Source organism: Rhamphochromis longiceps, linkage group LG5, assembly GCF_057381845.1.
Source record: "Rhamphochromis longiceps isolate RC_006_pf linkage group LG5, R_longiceps_female_GT1.1, whole genome shotgun sequence".
In the NCBI taxonomy this organism is placed as follows: Eukaryota; Metazoa; Chordata; class Actinopteri; order Cichliformes; family Cichlidae; genus Rhamphochromis; species Rhamphochromis longiceps.
The window spans coordinates 6,902,429-6,920,567 of NC_140561.1; the positions used below are offsets into that span (position 1 = coordinate 6,902,429).

Genomic DNA, 18,139 nt, shown 5'->3' on the forward strand with positions numbered 1-18,139 from the left:
CCTGCAAGACTGCATCTAAATTGTGTCAAAAGAAAATCACGTCTCCAAAGTTGTTTAATATTGAAGATTTGTTTTTATGTTAATTACTTTTTAACCAATTCACTTTAGCGTTGCCTGTGTACCAAAACTATTATCACTGTGCCATAATACCATGTTGTTTTCATAGGCACAAAGTTGTACAAGCTGCACAGCCTTTTCACACTTTACTTCCTTGCTTTATGTGACTCGTGATATTCTAAATTCCATCTCTGTAAATGAAATACGTTGCTAAGCATACAAGCCGTACATCGTGGCAGGTTTGCCTACAGCTCCTCTTTTTTTCTGCCTAGAAAACAGCAGTGATCGGATTCTATAATAATTACTGTAGCTGTCGGGCACACAATAGATTCGGTGCAAGATTCAATATTGCACATCTCCAGCTGAAGAACATCCAGACACATGAGATGTCAAAATATCATTTGCTTTCCCTTTGTCTCTTTGTTCCTCGAGGTCTGACCCCTCCTAAACACAGATCCACGCACACACACAAACAGAGTTGCTCCAAGTAACTAAATGACGATGTTTGAAGGACACTTAAGGTTTGATGAGCTGAATATATACAATTCAAAGTCTCACTGTGTGTGAAAGCGCAGGCAGCCTCACATACACACCTCTGGCCATTTGTATGGATCTGCACACGATGAATACGATGAACAAAAACAAAATGGCTGGCCCTGGCTCGTGCTCTGATATACGTACTCAAGTCAGTCAGAGCTCTGCACGGTTGCAGTGCCCGCTCTTTCAACAATGTAATTCTTAGCGCTTTATCTGCATTTTTAGCTATCTTTTCCATGTACATGTAATATCTAGAATTGCCCTCAGGTCAAACTGCAGAAAAGCAAAGGAGAGAATTAACGTTTCATCGTTTTAATTCTTTTTTTTAATTCAGCGGGATACAGACAAAACTACCGAAATAAAAAAATTGTTATCTTTTTTGCATCAACTTCTGACTTGAGCTTAATTGCATGTCTTTATTTCGATAAATGATGATAAGACCATAGGATTTCGAGGTATGGTTTTATATATAGATAGATAGATAGATAGATAGATAGATAGATAGATAGATAGATAGATAGATAGATAGATAGATAGATAGATAGATAGATAGATAGATAGATAGATAGATAGATAGATAGATAGATAGACAGACAGATATTATCACCACTCAGAGGTCCTCTTTAAATAGAGTGAGAACTTCTTGTTGTGAGCAGGAATCATTTGTCCTCTGACTGAGATCTTGAATCGCTCAGTAGAAGCAGCTTTATTCTGAGCTTTTCAAACTTTGCTGTGACAGAACAAAGACACTAAGTGTACTAAAGGGAGAACCAGAATAAAAACACTTACTGTCTATCATAACATCTGTTTCCGTGTTTTCTAAGCTTCTGCACCATCTGAATGGGACCTTTAAATTGTATTTGTTAGAAGCAGTGGGAATAAGAGGAATAACATTTACTTTAAAGCATTTTTAGGGGGGATTTCCAAACATGATCGTCTTCATTGTTAGGCAAAAAATACCAAAGGGATGCACTTGTATCATTTTTTATTTTTCCCACATTTCCTGTCAAATTAAGCCAAATCTTCTAAGAAAACTAATATTAACTCTTACCTCAGCGAATTGGAATATTAGAATATGAAACCATGTTGATTTAAATGGGTTTGCACTGCGCCAGTATTCTCAACAGTTTTTTATTAAGGTGGATTGAGACACTTTTGGACCTAAAATGATGGACAGTGAAACTTTTGTGAATTTCTACCAATTTGGGGGGAGCGTTGTTTGGGGTTTTTTGTTTGTTTGTTTGTTTGTTTTGCGTTTACATTTAGATTTGGAGTGAGACGGACAAGTTCTTAAATTCAGTTAGCATATATGTCTGAGCAATGGGCTCCAGTCACCGTGGGCTGAATGTCAAGAGCAAAGGCACAGGAAGAATGGGAGTGCTTTACATGGAAGTGGATATGAGCGAACACTGTGGTCCAATCAGCACCAATCAGGACGGGACCGCCGAAGGATGGAGAGGTAAATAAAATGTGACATGCAGATATCGCAGGACTGAACGTGTCTCACCTCACCCTACTTGACTTCATACTGGATACTTCTCCACCACTGAGGCAATCCCGCCCCACACACTCTCACACACACAGTCATCTTTTTTTGCTGCTTTTTTCTTGTCTTCCTGCAGCAGATAAAGCTCAGTGTTGTCACGAGGGGTGAAGAAGAGGCCCTAACAGTTGAGCCGCTGCTGTCACTCAGCCTCCTGAGATCAGACCTATGTCAAGGACCGTGTCACACTCACAAACTAATATAAAGGAAGGTGTCGGGGGACTCTGTGGCGTGTGCGCGCAGCATTAGTTGAACAAGTGATAACAACAGTTTTCCGTCTCATGGTGGAAAGATGAAGGACAAGAGGATGGAAGAAAACAAACCCAGGCTAGGCTTTAGGGAACAAAGTGTGTGGAACAAGAGTATAGGACACACACACACACACACTTTTTCAAGACGCTCACACAAGTGAGGATTCATGAAAATTTTCGGTTCAGATAAAAAAAGAGCGCAGACACACACACTTTCACGTCACCGCCTAAGCCCTCAGCAGACACATGCGCTGTTACTGCAGCTGACACGCAACCCGGCCAAATATGAGCAATGTCAAGACGAGTTCATACGTACACATGCAGACATCAGGCGGATTTCCTTGAGTTGCTCCGCAAAGCAAACTTTGATGTCTTGCCCCTGGGTTGAGACATCCTCTCTGAAGTGTGTGTTTACATTTGTTAATGTGTTTGTGTGCGTGCGTGTCATGCATTGACTCATTGTCGCTGTGTTCTTCACACTGGAGCGCCACATGTATGAAGTTAATCCCCGCTGTCTGACTATATGCATTATTTAATTCTGTCTGTTCAAATTAACACACACACACACACACACACACACACACAAAGACTCTCTCTCTCTTTCTTACCTTCATTGCTGTTACTTCCAGAGGTGCCCACAGCCTGTAGTGATATAGTCCATAGCAGCATCGCAGCCAGCCCCGGATCTGAAGCCATGGTGTTCTCCCTCACACCCCGCCAGTCTCCCTCTGCCTCTCTCTCCCTCTCTCCTCTCTTACTCCCTCACCCTCACTCTCCCTCTCTGCAACTCACTGCCTCTTCCTCTCTCTCTCTGTGCTCTCTCCTCCTTCTTCTTCTTGTGTCCCAGGGTTGAAGAGAGAGTGAGAGCAGAGTGCTGAGGAGAGATTTTGCGTGTGTGTGTGAAGGCTGTGAGCTCATTGGGTTGGAGTTAGAGGCTGCCTCTGTGGCTCTCTTCAATCTGCCAGCTCCCTCATGCACACACACATACATAGATAGAGTTTCGGCAGGAAGAAGGAGGGAGGGAGGGACGGCCGCGTCTGTCAGAACGGTGGCAGCCAATTAGAGCGCGGCATTGGGAGTGAAAGCTCTCTCGGAACGCCACACCCTCCCTGTCCTACCTGCCTGGCCAACTCTCACTTTCTGTTTATCTCTCTGGGTCATGAGCTGGCACAGTGCTACACCCCAACTCCTCCCTCTCTCCCTCTCTCTCTCTACCTCTATTTACCCTCATTTGTCATTGGCTCGCCTCTCCCCAACAAACACACACTCTCACCTACCCAGTGGCAAATATCTGACTGATGGGATAAACTGAAAACAGCAGCATGTCTGCAAGGCCCAAGGACAATGATCGGTTATCGATCATCCATATTGCATTCATAAAGCTATTACCTTCACTATGACCAGGTGCAGCACAGCGCAACTTCACATATGTGTGTCTGTGTGTGTGAGAAGCACTGTTATTCTAGCACTGTGATCAAGCATTGATTCATGCGATGGTGGGAAATGTGCAAGATCACGGCACGTGTCCAGGTCAATGATCTTTTTTTTCCCCGCACTCTCGATATGCTTCGTTGCAGTGACCTGAGCCACAGTAAAGTAAAATTGCTGCACATGCAGAGGCACATGTGCGTGCAAACACTGGTTTAGAAGGCTGACAGAAAAATTGATTTTATTGGTCAGTCTGCCAAATGTCACTTTAACCACATTTACATTCATGAGGTGTGAATGCAGTGAACTGATGTAAAACTAACAATATACAGCTGACAAAATATCCTTAGCAGTTCTGGGTCCGCTCATGTCGCATGTTTTGAAAACTGGAGACAAGCTGCTGAACAGACCTTGAGGTGAGAGTGTTTGCTCAGCTACTGTTTCAATGTTAACACGAAGCACCAACCTCTGGAGCTTAAAAATGAAGCCAACACAGGAAGTGCCAAAAATTGCAGGTCCTCCAACCTTACAGCATTAAAGTGCATGTTTACACCCTGGTGCGTAGTGTTTCCTCCCTACTGAACAACTCTACAATAGGTGAAGTGTGTTAAAAGTTGTATTTTGTTCAGGCTTAAAATTAGAGACCTGCCTGCTCAGAGAGTTAGCTGTAGCCAGTGGCTGACTGTTAGCTCTCACCTCCGCTAACTAGTCCTTACCACCATGTCTGGATTTTTGGTGCCTTGTGAAGGATTTTAATGGACTTACCTCATAAATATTGTAGTTTGCCAACCCACTCAAGGGGTTCCTGTCTGACAGACGCCAAGTGGTCAGACTGGGCAGCATCACCTCATCCCCCGTCACACTGAACACTGGTGCTCCACAGGGGTGTGTACTGAGCCCTCTCCTGTACTCACTCTACACCTACGACTGCACGGCCACTAACAACTCCAACATCATTGTGAAGTTTGCGGACGACACTACAGTGGTGGGTCTTATCACCAACGGTGATGAGACGGCTTACAGGGAGGAGGTCAGCGCCCTGACCCACTGGTGTCAAGACAACCATCTCACCCTCAACGTCGCAAAGACAAAGGAGTTGATAGTGGACTTCCGGAGGTGCAGAGAAGTACACACCCCCATCACCATCAACGGCGCTGCTGTGGAGAGAGTGAGCAGCTTCCGGTTCCTTGGTGTACATCTGGCTGAGGATCTTACGTGGTCAGTACACACAAACAAAACAGTGAAGAAGGCGCAGCAGCGCCTCTTCTTTCTCAGGAGACTGAAAAGATTTGGCATGAGCCCCCGCATCCTCAGGACCTTCTATCACTGTGCCATTGAGAGCATCCTCACTGGATGCATCACCACCTGGTATGGCAACAGCACCGCCTACAACTGCAAAGCTCTCCAGCGAGTAGTGCGGTGCTCTGAACGGATAATTGGAGGTGAGCTTCCCTTCCTCCAAGACATCTACAGGAAGCGGTGCCTGAGGAAAGCGGGGAGGATCATCAAGGACTCCAGTCACCCCAGCCATAAACTGTTCAGACTGCTTCCATCAGGAAGGAGGTTCTGCAGCATCCGGTCCCGTACCAGCAGACTGAGAGACAGCTTCTTCCATCAGGCCATCAGACTGCTGAACACGTCATAGACACGTCAGCTTCACTACTGGAACTTTAACATTATGCACTCCATACTGTACAGTAATGCCACTGTTTTGCACATGTCTCACTCTGTATATTTTATTTTATATATTTTATTTATTGTTTACTCTATTTAATTTGTAAAATATGTGTACACACACACACACACACACACACACACACACACACACACACACACACACACACACACACACACACACACACACACGTAGAAAAATATTTAGTATACACATCCAGAAATGCATATACTATTATATATTGTACATATATTTATTAGTTTCAGATGTAGCCATTCTTGTATTTTGCTTGTTTACATTATTGTATTTTGCACAACTCTGTTGCTTGTGAAGCTCGCACACAAGAATTTCACTCACATGTGCTGTACCAATGTACCTGCACATGTGATGTGACAATAAAAGTGATTTGATTTGATTTGATTTGATTTGAAGTGAAATTCTTGTACTTTATTAGCGTGCTACTTACCACTAATTAACAGCTCGCTAACTAAAATAGCTAATCTTAGCTGCCAAATAAGGTTTGCTCCGACTCCACTAAAAAAGGAAATAAATAAATAATCAGTAGTGAGAATTTTTTTCTATACAGTCTTTGGTGCACTTTCATTCGCTGTGTGTCTACTGGTGACAAATAGCATCAAACCTGTTTTCTATTTATTGTTTTCTATTTATTAATTATGGATAATTAGAGTTTTGTTCTTAGTTTCCATTTCTTCTAATAATATAATAATAACACTGCTTACTCTACTACTTTACTTTTTTCCACATAAAAAATTGCAGCTAATTAAAAAAAAAAAACAGACGAAAAAAAAATTAAATGGACGGGCATAATAACAGACGCCTTGGCTCCAACCTAGCATGCCAATCGTAGCACATGGAATATAAATAGTGCAAAAACTACATTATACTATAAAAGTGAAAAGTTATCTTTTAAATTAAGACGAGAGAAAGTCTACAGCAGTAACTGATGATCCTAAAATGATCATAAAAACCAAACAAGATTGCGGACAAGAAACAGGGTAACTATGTGAGAATGCTGTTTGTTGATTACAGTTCAGCGTTTAACACAACAGTGCCCTGCAGACTGTTCACAAAGCTGAGGGATCTGGGACTCAACAGCCGTCTGTGTGCATGGGTGTTGGACTTCCTCACTGGTAGAACTCAGGTGGTGAGGGTGGGTAGATGCGTCTCTAACAGCATCACCATCACCATCAACACAACACAATCCTCTCACCACTGCTCTACTCCATCTACACTTCAGACTGTGTGGCCACCCACGGCTCCAACACCATTGTTAAGTTTGCTGATGACACAGCGGTGTTGGGCGCCATCTCCAACAAGGATGAGGCGGCCTACATGGACGAAGTGAAGAATCTGGCATCATGGTGCCAGGACAACCATCTCCAGCTGAACGTTGGCAAGACCAAGGAGCTGGTGGTGGACTTCAGAAGGAGTCAGCACAGAGACTACAAGCCCATTATCATCAATGGAGCTCCAGTGGAGAGGGTGCAGTCCTTCAAGTATCTCAGTGTCCACATCTCTTCAGACCTGACATGGGCTGCCCACATTCAGGTCCAGACCAAAAAGGTTAGGCAGCACCTGTACCACCTACGACAACTGAGGAAGTTCAGGATCTCGCCAGAGAGCCTCACGATTTTCTATACAGGCGCTGTGCAAAGCATCCTCACACAGAACATCACATCTACATCAGGAGATGCTGGACTAGAGCAGCGCAGATACTGAAGGACCCGTCCCATCCTGGCAACAAACTGTTCCAACTTCTGCAATCTGGTAGAAGGTTCTGCATCTTCCGGGCAAGGACAGAGAGACTCAAGAGGAGCTTCTATCCCCAAGCCACCCGGGCCCTAACCCCCCCCCGCCTACACACACACGCACACACCCACCCTCTCACATCATCCATGTGACTGAGACAGGACTCTCTTCTAGACACTCTAAACCCACCGGCATAATGTACATTTCAAATTCCTTTAATTTTAAATATGTTCATATTGTCTATCCATCCATCCATCCATTCGCTTCCGCTTCTCCTTTTCAGGGTCGCGGGGGGCGCTGGAGCCTATCCCAGCTGTCATAGGGCGAGAGGCGGGGTACACCCTGGACAGGTCGCCAGTCTGTCGCAGGGCCAACACATATTGGCCATTCATATTGTCTATTCTTATTTAATTCACCTAATGTACAGAATTCACCTGCTTGCTGCTTACTTGCTACTACTGCACATTCACCTCTTTTTTTTCCACACATAGATTTAAAAGAATAATAATAATTATATTATTATATTTACTTGATTACTCATTATACTGTTATTGTTACTATTACATCTGTACTACTTCTTAAAATAATAGTAATATTAGCAATAAATCATAACAAATCATGTTATGTGTCAGCTGTTGTCAGTGTTAAAATTACTTGTACTTGCTTGGTTTTCCTAGCTACTACTCCAGCTTCAATTACTTGTAGTAGAGTATTATAACAATGTACAGTTATTTTTACTAGTACTGCTACTGCCGTCACTAATGATCAATTTCTATTATTTGTATCAGTGAAAATAATGATATATCAAAACTGTCAGTCCTATTAATGGAGATAATACAAATAATAACTAATACTACCATTAAGTAATTCTTCCACTGATAAATCCAAAAGAGATTATAATAGAGATTTTTGTTAGATATAATTTGCACACATTATGATGATGATGATTATAATTATTATCATTATTATTATATTACAGTTGTTAGTAATAATAAAAATAACATGACTTTCATCAATAAATAAAAATATTGTAATTCTAAAAACCTTAAAAATAATTATTGGAATGTTTTTGAAGACATCACTTCAGTTAATAATAGTGCTTCTCAGTCCAAATATGTTTTATTGTTAAATTATGAAATAAATAAATCTAAGTAAAGAATGCATTTCTCTCCACAGTCCCCCTTTGCACAGGGCCAGCCACTCATCCTCCTGCTGTAGCTGTGTTGTGTGTCACAGAGGTCTGCTCAGGGGTCTGCCAGCCCTGCTGCGTGCTGAGTTTCCAAACAGAACTGTACGCCCCGTGAGCCCTGGGACATGGCAGCACAACACTGTCACAGCTTGGCTGCCATCACGACAGGGCTTCTTCTTCTGCTGCTGCTTGATTGGCCTTGCACACACACACACACACACACACACACACACACACACACACACACACACACACACACACACACACACACACACACACACACACACATACAGAAGTAAACTATTACTCATCCTGCAAAATATTTAAGGCTTTAAGTGAGGCCTGTCCGTGAATGTTGAGTGTGAACATACAGACAGCTGGCATACTAAGCAAAGAGGATGGAGGTTAGTTGACATGAGTGTCAAGGCCAAACTGAGGCAGTGCTGCACCTGCCAAACGCCTGCCTCCACCCTCCTCAGGCCTGGAGACACAGGGGTGTCTGTGTGAGTTCATAATGGTTCTTCCACAGCATGTATAGGGGAGCTTTGTGCCTACGTGCAACGTCTGGCTGGAGCGAGACACACATAAACACAAACACACAGATGCGGATGGATGTGCATCATATTTCAGATGCTGTTATGCTCTATAGCTGAGTTGTCCCTCGTCTGCAGCGTTTGTGTGTGTGTGTGTATGTGTTCGTGTGTGAGGCTTCGTTTCTTTACCACTAGGCTGCACTGTCAGTCTGCCTGTCTAATAGGCTTGCACGCTTGCGATGACAACACTGTCATCTTCACCCGGATGCTCCAATCTTCCAAAGCAGAGCAAAGAGTGCTCTCTGAACCTTTAAACACCATCGACATGCCAAAAACACCAAAACAAATCGCTGATTTCTGTCAGATTCTCCAGGGATTTGTAGAATAAGAGGCTGCATTGTAACCAGATAACTGACCAAACGAGTTCAAAGATGAACACATTTCAGTCCACACTTTTTTTATTACCAGTTAAAAAGTACAAAAAATACAGTATTGTAGGATCTTAACCTTACAATATAAAGCACCTTGAGGCAACTGTTGCTGTGATTTGGCGCTATATAAATAATACTGAATAGAATTGACTTGAATTGAATTTACAGCAGAAATTTATGCAAGGCTCTATGGTACTGTTCTGGAACCATGTGCGCATATGCAAATTCAGGTAGAGCACATCTACATGAATTTACATATATACAGGTAGAGCAGCAGAAAAACACTCGTATCCTATATGCTGTCTTACACTCATATACTGTCATATCGACAACAGCTATGACTTAACATGAGCTGAGGTTAAGGTGGACTGCTGAGTGGTTTGCAGATTTGCAGCAACTGTGGGAAGACTAAAGCAGATGAAGTAGTCCTTCCTAAAGGGTCATCTGGTATAACTTTATGATAGCAATTGATAATAAATGATAAAGTAATGATTAGTTATTTTAGCGTCTAATCAATAGTAAAATTATATTTTATGTTTATGTCATTAATTTGTGTACAAAAAAACCCGAAACAATTTTATTTGAACCCAAAACCACTGTCTATCAGACTTCTGTGTCCAAGAGTGAGATGGGTCGCACTCTTGGGTCATTTTTTTAACCCAACCGTACTGCCTAAAAAGAAATAAATAGCTATCAAAATTTAAAAATGGGATCAAAACTAACTAGTGAGAGAAACAGCTCGTAGGTTTATATAAACCAAGAGCAGGTCTGTATAGCAAAAAGAAAACATATTGATTTTTATTTTTCTTGCTAATGGTAAATAACTAAAGGTGTTTAAACTATCAATTTATCATTTGTTACAGATAGTTAATATAAAGTGTTCACAAGATGATTATGTGGGAGGGTGTCAGCTGAGCCATATGCTGACGTGGGCTGGCACTTAGATTGGCTGACCTGCCAGGATTGTGGCATTGAGCTTGACTTGGTGCCTGGGCTAACATTATGTTTGAAAATGTGTAAGCAGAAAACAGATCCAGAAAAATCCCACGAGCTGCTGTCTCGGTCACCTTTTGCATCTTTGGCAGTTAATTTTCAAGCAGTCGTGCACCTGTGTAAAGTGTTCTTTCACTTCTGTCTAAAGGAGGTGGTAGTAACCACCAAAAAAAACCCCCAAAAACAACAATAACAACAACAACAAAAAAAATCCATCCCACAGTGTGTGAAACACAGCACTCTAAGGGGCCAGGTATTACACGTATAAATGTGTGACTCAGAATATGAATATAAATGTGAGCGCAAACAGGAGCAATACAAATGTTGTCGGGTCATTTTGTCCTTTTACCATAATTGAAGGCGTGAGGGAGAGAAATGCATGATAGATGTGTTATATACACACTCACTTCGATGCCCCCCCCCCCGACACACACACGCACACACACACACATGCACAGAATTCCACATCCAAGCTCATTAAAATGGCTCCCCATAGCTCTCTGCTGTCCCAGTAAGTCTTTGAAAAGCCTTGTTGTTATATACAGTATATGTATCCACCATAATGAGCAAATTCACTAACAACTCTATTGCTGGAGTCCCCCTCCCGTGTATGTGTGCGTGTGTGCGTGTGTGTGTGTGTGTGTGTGTGTGTGTGTGTGTGTGTGTGTGTGTGTGTGTGTGTGTGTAACAACACCTCATGACGTGAATCTTAATAAGTCCACCTGGGTTTACCTGGGGGGTCTGTGAGCAGCAGTTGGCGGTAAAACCATAAGGTGTGTGTCTGTATACTTGTGTGTGTGTGTGAAAGAGAGAGAGTGAGCAGATGGTGGGGGTCAGTGCGCGCTTACTGTTTTGGGGCTTGTTGGTGTGTGTTGGCTAAATATAGCGCAATAGTGACAGAGCGGCTCAGAGCACAGTCCCTGACTCGGTGGCTATTCTCACTTTAATTTTTTGATCAGTTCAGCTCCTTTTATTTCATCTCAGTGTAATCAAATGGATTTAAACCAACACGGGTCAGATCAGGTAAAGTCATCTGGAGCATAAACTAACAAGAATGACACTAAAAGCACAACAGATGTTGTTTAAAAACAGAAAAACATCAGTGTCTTACTTTATTTGTGTTACTTTAATAGATGTCACTGTGCTATACTGTGAGCCAAAATACCACAAGAAGCCTTTATTTACTTCAGTTGCAGGAAAACATTACACACGTGAATGTGTCCAATGCAAAACTGTTGTGTCATGACACCAAAAAAATTGTATTTCTGCTCAAAAAACATAACATAACAAACATTCTTCTCATTCTATTGTTATTCTTACATTGTACTCAATTGATGCGCTGTAGTGTAAATGAGCATCATAATTTCCTGCATGGATAAGAGCTCATATGACTTTTTTCTGTTTTTTGTTTATATAATTGAATTTAATTTGTAGATTATCCTCAAATATATTTTCTGCAATTGGTGCATTAGCAGCAAAAAGGCAAAGTTGTCAGTTTACTGGTCTATCTGTGCAGCAATCAAACAATCCAACAGAAAACCTTTGGAATGTGGTGGAATAGTAGATTTGCATCATGGATGGAAACCAGACAAGTCTGCACTGTGTGATGCTATCACATCAATATGGGCCAAATCTTTGAGGAATATTTCAAACACCTTGTTTAGTCCATGTCACAAAGAATTGACATGATAGCAAAATAGGGTCCAATCCAGTAATAACAAGATGTAACAAATGAAGTAGCCAGTGAGTGCATGTCCCCAAGCAAAAATAAATACATCTTTGCAATATCAGAAAAGTCTCTATTTTTTATTCTAGGTTTTTTTGTTGTTGTTGTTCTAGTTCACTTTAATAGAGAGACACTGATTGAAGCTGTAGCATACATTTTTATTGCTATGCCAATGATACCAAGCTTTATTTATCAATTATGCCAGATGACACAGACACACAATTAGTTAAACTGACTGGCCTGGGCTGGAGAAACTGAACTTAGGTTTCCAAAGATGTGATACACCACAGATAATTTATGTGGCTGTAGCTCAGTAGGTAGAGCAGGTCATCTACTGATCGGAAGGTTGGTGATTGGCGGTTCGATCCCTGGCTCCACCTAGTCTGCATGCCAAATATCCTTGGGCTAGATATTAACCCCAAGTTCCTCTCTGATGCATCCATCAGAGTGTGAATGGTAGTTAGAAAGCACTTCAAAGACAGTACTTGTCTGAATGGGTGAATGTGGCATGTTGTATAGAGTCCATGAGTGGGATGCTGGACTCTGTTGTCCTACTGGGAGACTTCAGTGCTCATGTGGGCAACAACAGTGAGACCTGGAGGGACTTGACTGGGAGGAGCGGCCTACCGGATCTGAACCTGGGCGGTGTTTCATTACTGGACTTCTGTGCAAACCACATGTTCGAACAAAAGGGTGTCCATAAGTGCACGTGGCACTAGGTTGCAGGTTGATGATCACCAGACCATATTTTCTGGGCACTCGGGTGAAGATCACCACCTGGTGGTGAGTTGGATCAGGTGGCAGGGGAGGATGCTGGACAGACCTGGTGCACGTAAACGTATAGTGAGGGTGCAATGGGAAAATCTGGCAGATACCCAGGTCCATGACAACTTCAACTCACACCTCCAGTAGAGCTTCAACATTATTCCGAGGGAGACTGGGGACATGTTCAGCGCATCCATTGCTGCTGCACTGAGCTGCGGCTGCAAGGTGGTTCGTGACTGTCGTGGTGGTAGCCCTGGTGAAGGGAGCCATCGGCTGAAGAAGGAGTCCTATCGGGTTTGGTTAGCCTGTGGGACTTTGGAAGTAGCTGATAGGTACTGACAAGCCAGCTGGAAAGCAGCTCGACAGTGGCTGAAGCAAAACAACTATTGCAGAAGCTTGGGCCGCATAGCCGGCAATAAGTTGCACTCGTTTCTGGTGGGTGATGGGCTCTGCCAGGGATGCCCTTTGTCATCCATTCTGTTCATAACTTTTATGGACAGACTTTTTCGTTGTAGCCAAGTGGTGGAAGCCTTTCACTTCTTTTTTCTTTTTTTGCCCGTCCCGTTTGGATCAGCCATCAGAATTGTTGTCTGAAGGCCAAGAAAGATGCCAAGTGGATTTACTTTACCAAGTGGATCACCATGGCCTTGCCACATTGGTCCATTTGATTGACCTTTATTATAATTATGTATTTATTTTATTTTCGTTTTTTAAAGACGGGACAGACATGACTGGGGGATAGGACAGAGAGAAAGAAATGAAAGAAAGAGAGGGAGAGAAAGAAAAATAGACGGGAGAGGAGATGGTGAGAAAGGGGGGAAGAAAAAAAAATAAAAACAAACAAAACACCTGGATCACCTGTATGGAGAAAAAAAACAGAAGAGAAAACAAACAACAAAGAGCAACATAATAAAAACGACACCATCACAATAAACTAGCTAACAATAGATAACAGTAGATACTTTTTTAATTTCCCCTGGTTGAGAATGAAAAAAGAAAACCAGCAGAAGAAAACGAGAGTAATAGAATAAACAACATCACGATGATATATGGGAATATAACTGTAAATACTAAATATTAAACATTATTGTGCAGCACGTAAGATCAACAGAACACAGTGTGCTTTGAGGTAGGAGCCAAAAAGGGTGTAGTTTGTGGGTGTGATCACCCGTGTGTACACCTGTGAGCATGGACGCGCTTGTTTTTAAAAGGTTCCTTCATGTAATGATCTGCTAGAGGGTGTGGGGGGGCCACAGCCCCGTCCTCCAGGGCATGAAGCAGGCATGGAGGAGATCAAAACTCCAGACATCCAGAGGCCCCTAGAACACAAGAGACCAAGGAAGACCAACAGAGGGGCAGCCGCGCCACTGTCCCAGAAAGAGCTGAGGAGAGTCCCAGATGAGGGCTCACTCAGCAGCCGCGGAGCAGAAGCCAGGGGGGGTTGCAGTGACGTGCCCGTGAGCTCCGCCGGCAGCCAGCTGTGCCAGAGTGACCGAGCCCCAGGCCGAGAGGCCGGGGGCACCCCACCTCCGAAGTGGCCCGAGCGAGCCAGGCCAGGCCCCGATACGCAGCCACCAAGGAGTGAGCCGGTGTGTACCTGGACGCCCATCCCCGGACACAAAGAACCACCAACGCACCGATGTCTGAGGGAGTCCGCCACTGGTAGGGGAAGTGGTGGTAGGGGGAGATAGACCTCCATACCTTGGAGGACCTGGGATGTCCCCAGAGAGGTGGCATCTGATACCCGACCTGACATATGGACACAGACAAACAGGCACACACAGATACAAACATCCATTCCCGCCCTCATGCTCTCATATGCAATTACTCAACACTCACCCAACGTGGAGACAAGGTCAAGGTCAAATTTATTTATATAGCACATTTCAAACAGCCGATGCTACACAAAGTGCTTAACAATATAAAAATGGTATAAAAAAGCAACAATGTAATACAATAATAACAGTAAAAAACAATAATAGGACAGTAAAAGAATTAAAACAATAACTAAACTAATTCAAATAAGACCAAAATGCTTGGGTCATAGTGTGTTAAAAGCCAGGGCATAGAAATGTGTCTTTAGTAAAGATTTAAATTGCTCAAGTGTTTGTGCAGATCTAATATTTAAGGGGAGACTATTCCAAAGTCTGGGACCTGCCACAGAGAAGGATCTATCACCACGGGATTTGAGGTTAGTCCATGGGACAAACATAAATAGACACTGTACACACAATCACACTCCCCAAGCGTACTCTAAGCCCCGGGTCTAGGTACCCTTGCTCCTGGAGGGGGAAACTGCACCCAGACCCAGGTGGTGTTACCATTTTCCCTGGGGTGGAGAGAAGCAGACTGCCCCGACTCAAAATGGTCTCAAAATCTCATCTTTGCTTTTTGCAGATGATGTGTTTCTGTTGGTTTCATCGGGTGTAGGCCTCAAGCTCGCACTGGAGGGGTTGACAGCCAAGTGTGAAGTGGTGGGAATGAGAATCAGGAAAAGGGTGAAGTGCCCACTCCAGGTCAGGGCCGAGTTTCTGCCCAAAGTGGAGGAGTTTAAGTATCTTGGGGTCTTGTTCACGAGTGATGAGAACACTCGCAGATACTGTACCAGTCCATTGGGGTGAAGAGAGAGCTGAGTGTAAAGGCGAAGCTCTCAATTTACCGGTCGATCTATGACCTATGATCATGAGCTGTGGGTAGTGACCGAAAGAACAAGATTGCAGATAAAAGCAGCAGAAATGTGTTTCCTCTAAAGGGTGGCTGGAGGAGTTTGGCCACTCGGAGTGGAGCTCAGAGTAGAGTCGCTGTTCCTCCACATCCAAAGGAGCCAGATGAGGTGGTTCGGGCATCTGACAAAGATGCCTCCTGTCAGGTGTCCTGGGCATGTCCCACCGGGAGGAGGCCCCGGGGCAAACCCAGGACACGCTGGAGGGATTATATCTCTCGGCTTGCCTGGGAATGATTGGGTGTTCACCCGGACAAGCTAAAGGAGGCAGCTAGGGAGAGGTAAAGCTGCGCTTCTCTGCGTAGGCTGCTGCCCTCGAGACCTGGCGATTGATAGATCGAGATAGAGAGGCAGGCAGGCAGGCAGATGGTTTGTCGGGTCACAAATTTTAAAGACAACACGATAGCCAATGAGGTTTTGGTGATCCAGCTTTTTAGATCCAATTAAAATTAAATCACTCAAAAAGATCCTCTGGAAAAGAGTGAAATTCTTGAAGCATATATGTCATATGAACAGGAAAACAGTACATCACAATACACAGAACAGCAAGACAACATGGAGCAAAACAAGAAAAGCAAAACCTCAGGGTGTAGAGCCTTTAAGCACATACAGCAGAGACCCACAAAGACACATACAGAAAAAGCAGGTGGGGGCATATCTGCCCCTCCTTTAAGGAGTCCAAAATCTTTCCTTATCGTCCTTTTGACAGTTTTAAGGTTTAAAGTGAGTTCAAAAGTTTAAACTTAATGACTGTTGGTCCAGCTGTAAAGTAAAAATGATGAACCTTCTCGACACTCTTAGAGCAAACAGGGTACATCAGCACGTACTCATTGAGTACGCAGCCTTATGATATAAAGAGTCATTCCACCAGTGGTGCAGACTTATGATATAAAGACTGAACATAAAATAAGTGAAAAAGTAGACAATGTTCATAGTTCAGCCAATCTTCAATTTCCTCCTTCTCCAAATAACTTTTTTGAAATGCCCTGAAAAAGTTAATGGAAATGATGGCCAGTGAACTCAAGTTGATTTTATCAAAACATGCCAATTGGGCAGATGATTTAAATGTAGTTTTATGGTAAACAGGAGAGTGATTCATTATGTGAACAATAATCAGAATCAGAAAGGGGTTATATTGCCAAATGTTGAGCAGGTTTACAACATTAGGAAATTGCTGCGGTGCTTCAGTGCAAACATACTGTCATAAATTGCGCTTAAATAGACATGAAAAAATAGAAGTAAGAATAAGAATTAAAAGTGCTACGTAGAAAGATATATGCATGAGATATACATGAGATATATACATGAGAATAAGAATTAAAAGTGCTACGTAGAAAGATATATACATGAGTGCAGGTGGTGATCAGTGCCAAAACATGGAATGATGCAGTGAACACAGCGTAGGGTCATGTGTTAGTGGTGGGAACAGTCGTACGTTTATTGTTCATGTGTCCAACAGCAGAGGGGAAGAAACTGTTCTTATGGCGAGAGGTTCTGGTGCGAATGGACCGGAGCCTCCTGCCTGAGGGGAGCAGGTCAAACAGACTGTGTCCAGGGTGAGAAGGGTCAGCTGAGATCCGAGCTGCACGCCGCAGTGTCCTGGAGGTGTATAGGTCCTGCAGAGATGGGAGTCTGCAGCCAATCACCTTCTCAGCAGAGCGCACAACACGCTGCAGTCTCTGTTTGTCCCTGATAGTGGCTCCAGCGTACCACACGGTGATGGAGGAGGTGAGGATGGACTCGATGATTGCGGTGTAGAATTGCATCATCGTCCGTGTTGGCAGGTTGAATTTCTTCAGCTGCCTCAGGAAGTACATCCTCTGCTGGGCTTTCTTGATGACGGAGGTGATGGTGGGCTCCCACTTCAGGTCCTGAGTGATGGTGGTACCCAGGAAGCGGAATGAGTCCACAGAGGTGATGGGGGTGTCAGTCAGGATGATGGGGGGGAGTGGGGCTGTGTGCTTCCTGAAGTCCACAATAATCTCCACTGTCTTCTGGGCATTCAGCACCAGGTTGTTGTGGCTGCACCAAGACACCAGACGTTCAACCTCCCTCCTGTAGGCAGACTCATCCCCGTCCGAGATGAGCCCAATAACGGTGGTGTCATCTGCAAACTTGATTAGCTTGACAGACTGGTGGGTGGAGGTGCAGCAGTTGGTGTACAGGGAGAAGAGCAGAGGAGAAAGAACACAGCCCTGAGGGGAGCCGGTGCTGATGGTCCGGGAGTCCGAGACATTCTTTCCCAGCCTCACATGCTGCTTCCTGTCCGTCAGGAAGTCAGTGATCCACCGGCAGATGGGATCAGGCACATTCATCTGGGAAAGCTTGCCTCGGAGATGGTCTGGAAGGATGGTGTTGAAGGCAGAGCTGAAGTCCACAAACAGGATCCTGGCGTAGGTTCCTGGGGAGTCCAGATGCTGTAGGATGAAGTGTAGGGCCATGTTGATGGCGTCGTCTACCGACCTGTTGGCTCTGTATGCAAACTGCAGGGGGTCCAGGAGGGGGGCCGTGAGGGTCTT

At 43.8% G+C, this 18,139-nt stretch overlaps 1 protein-coding gene across 1 annotated transcript in view; it reads right to left on the reverse strand.

The window, feature by feature from the left end:
- epha8 (eph receptor A8) overlaps positions 1-3,321 on the reverse strand; it is a 151,695-nt gene extending 148,374 nt beyond the window's left edge. Inside the window, exon 1 of the mRNA XM_085405568.1 lies at positions 2,997-3,321. Coding sequence (XP_085261694.1) covers positions 2,997-3,084 — 88 coding nt within the window. The 5' untranslated portion in view covers positions 3,085-3,321. The remainder of the gene's footprint in view (positions 1-2,996) is intronic.
- Between the last annotated feature and the right edge of the window lie 14,818 nt (positions 3,322-18,139).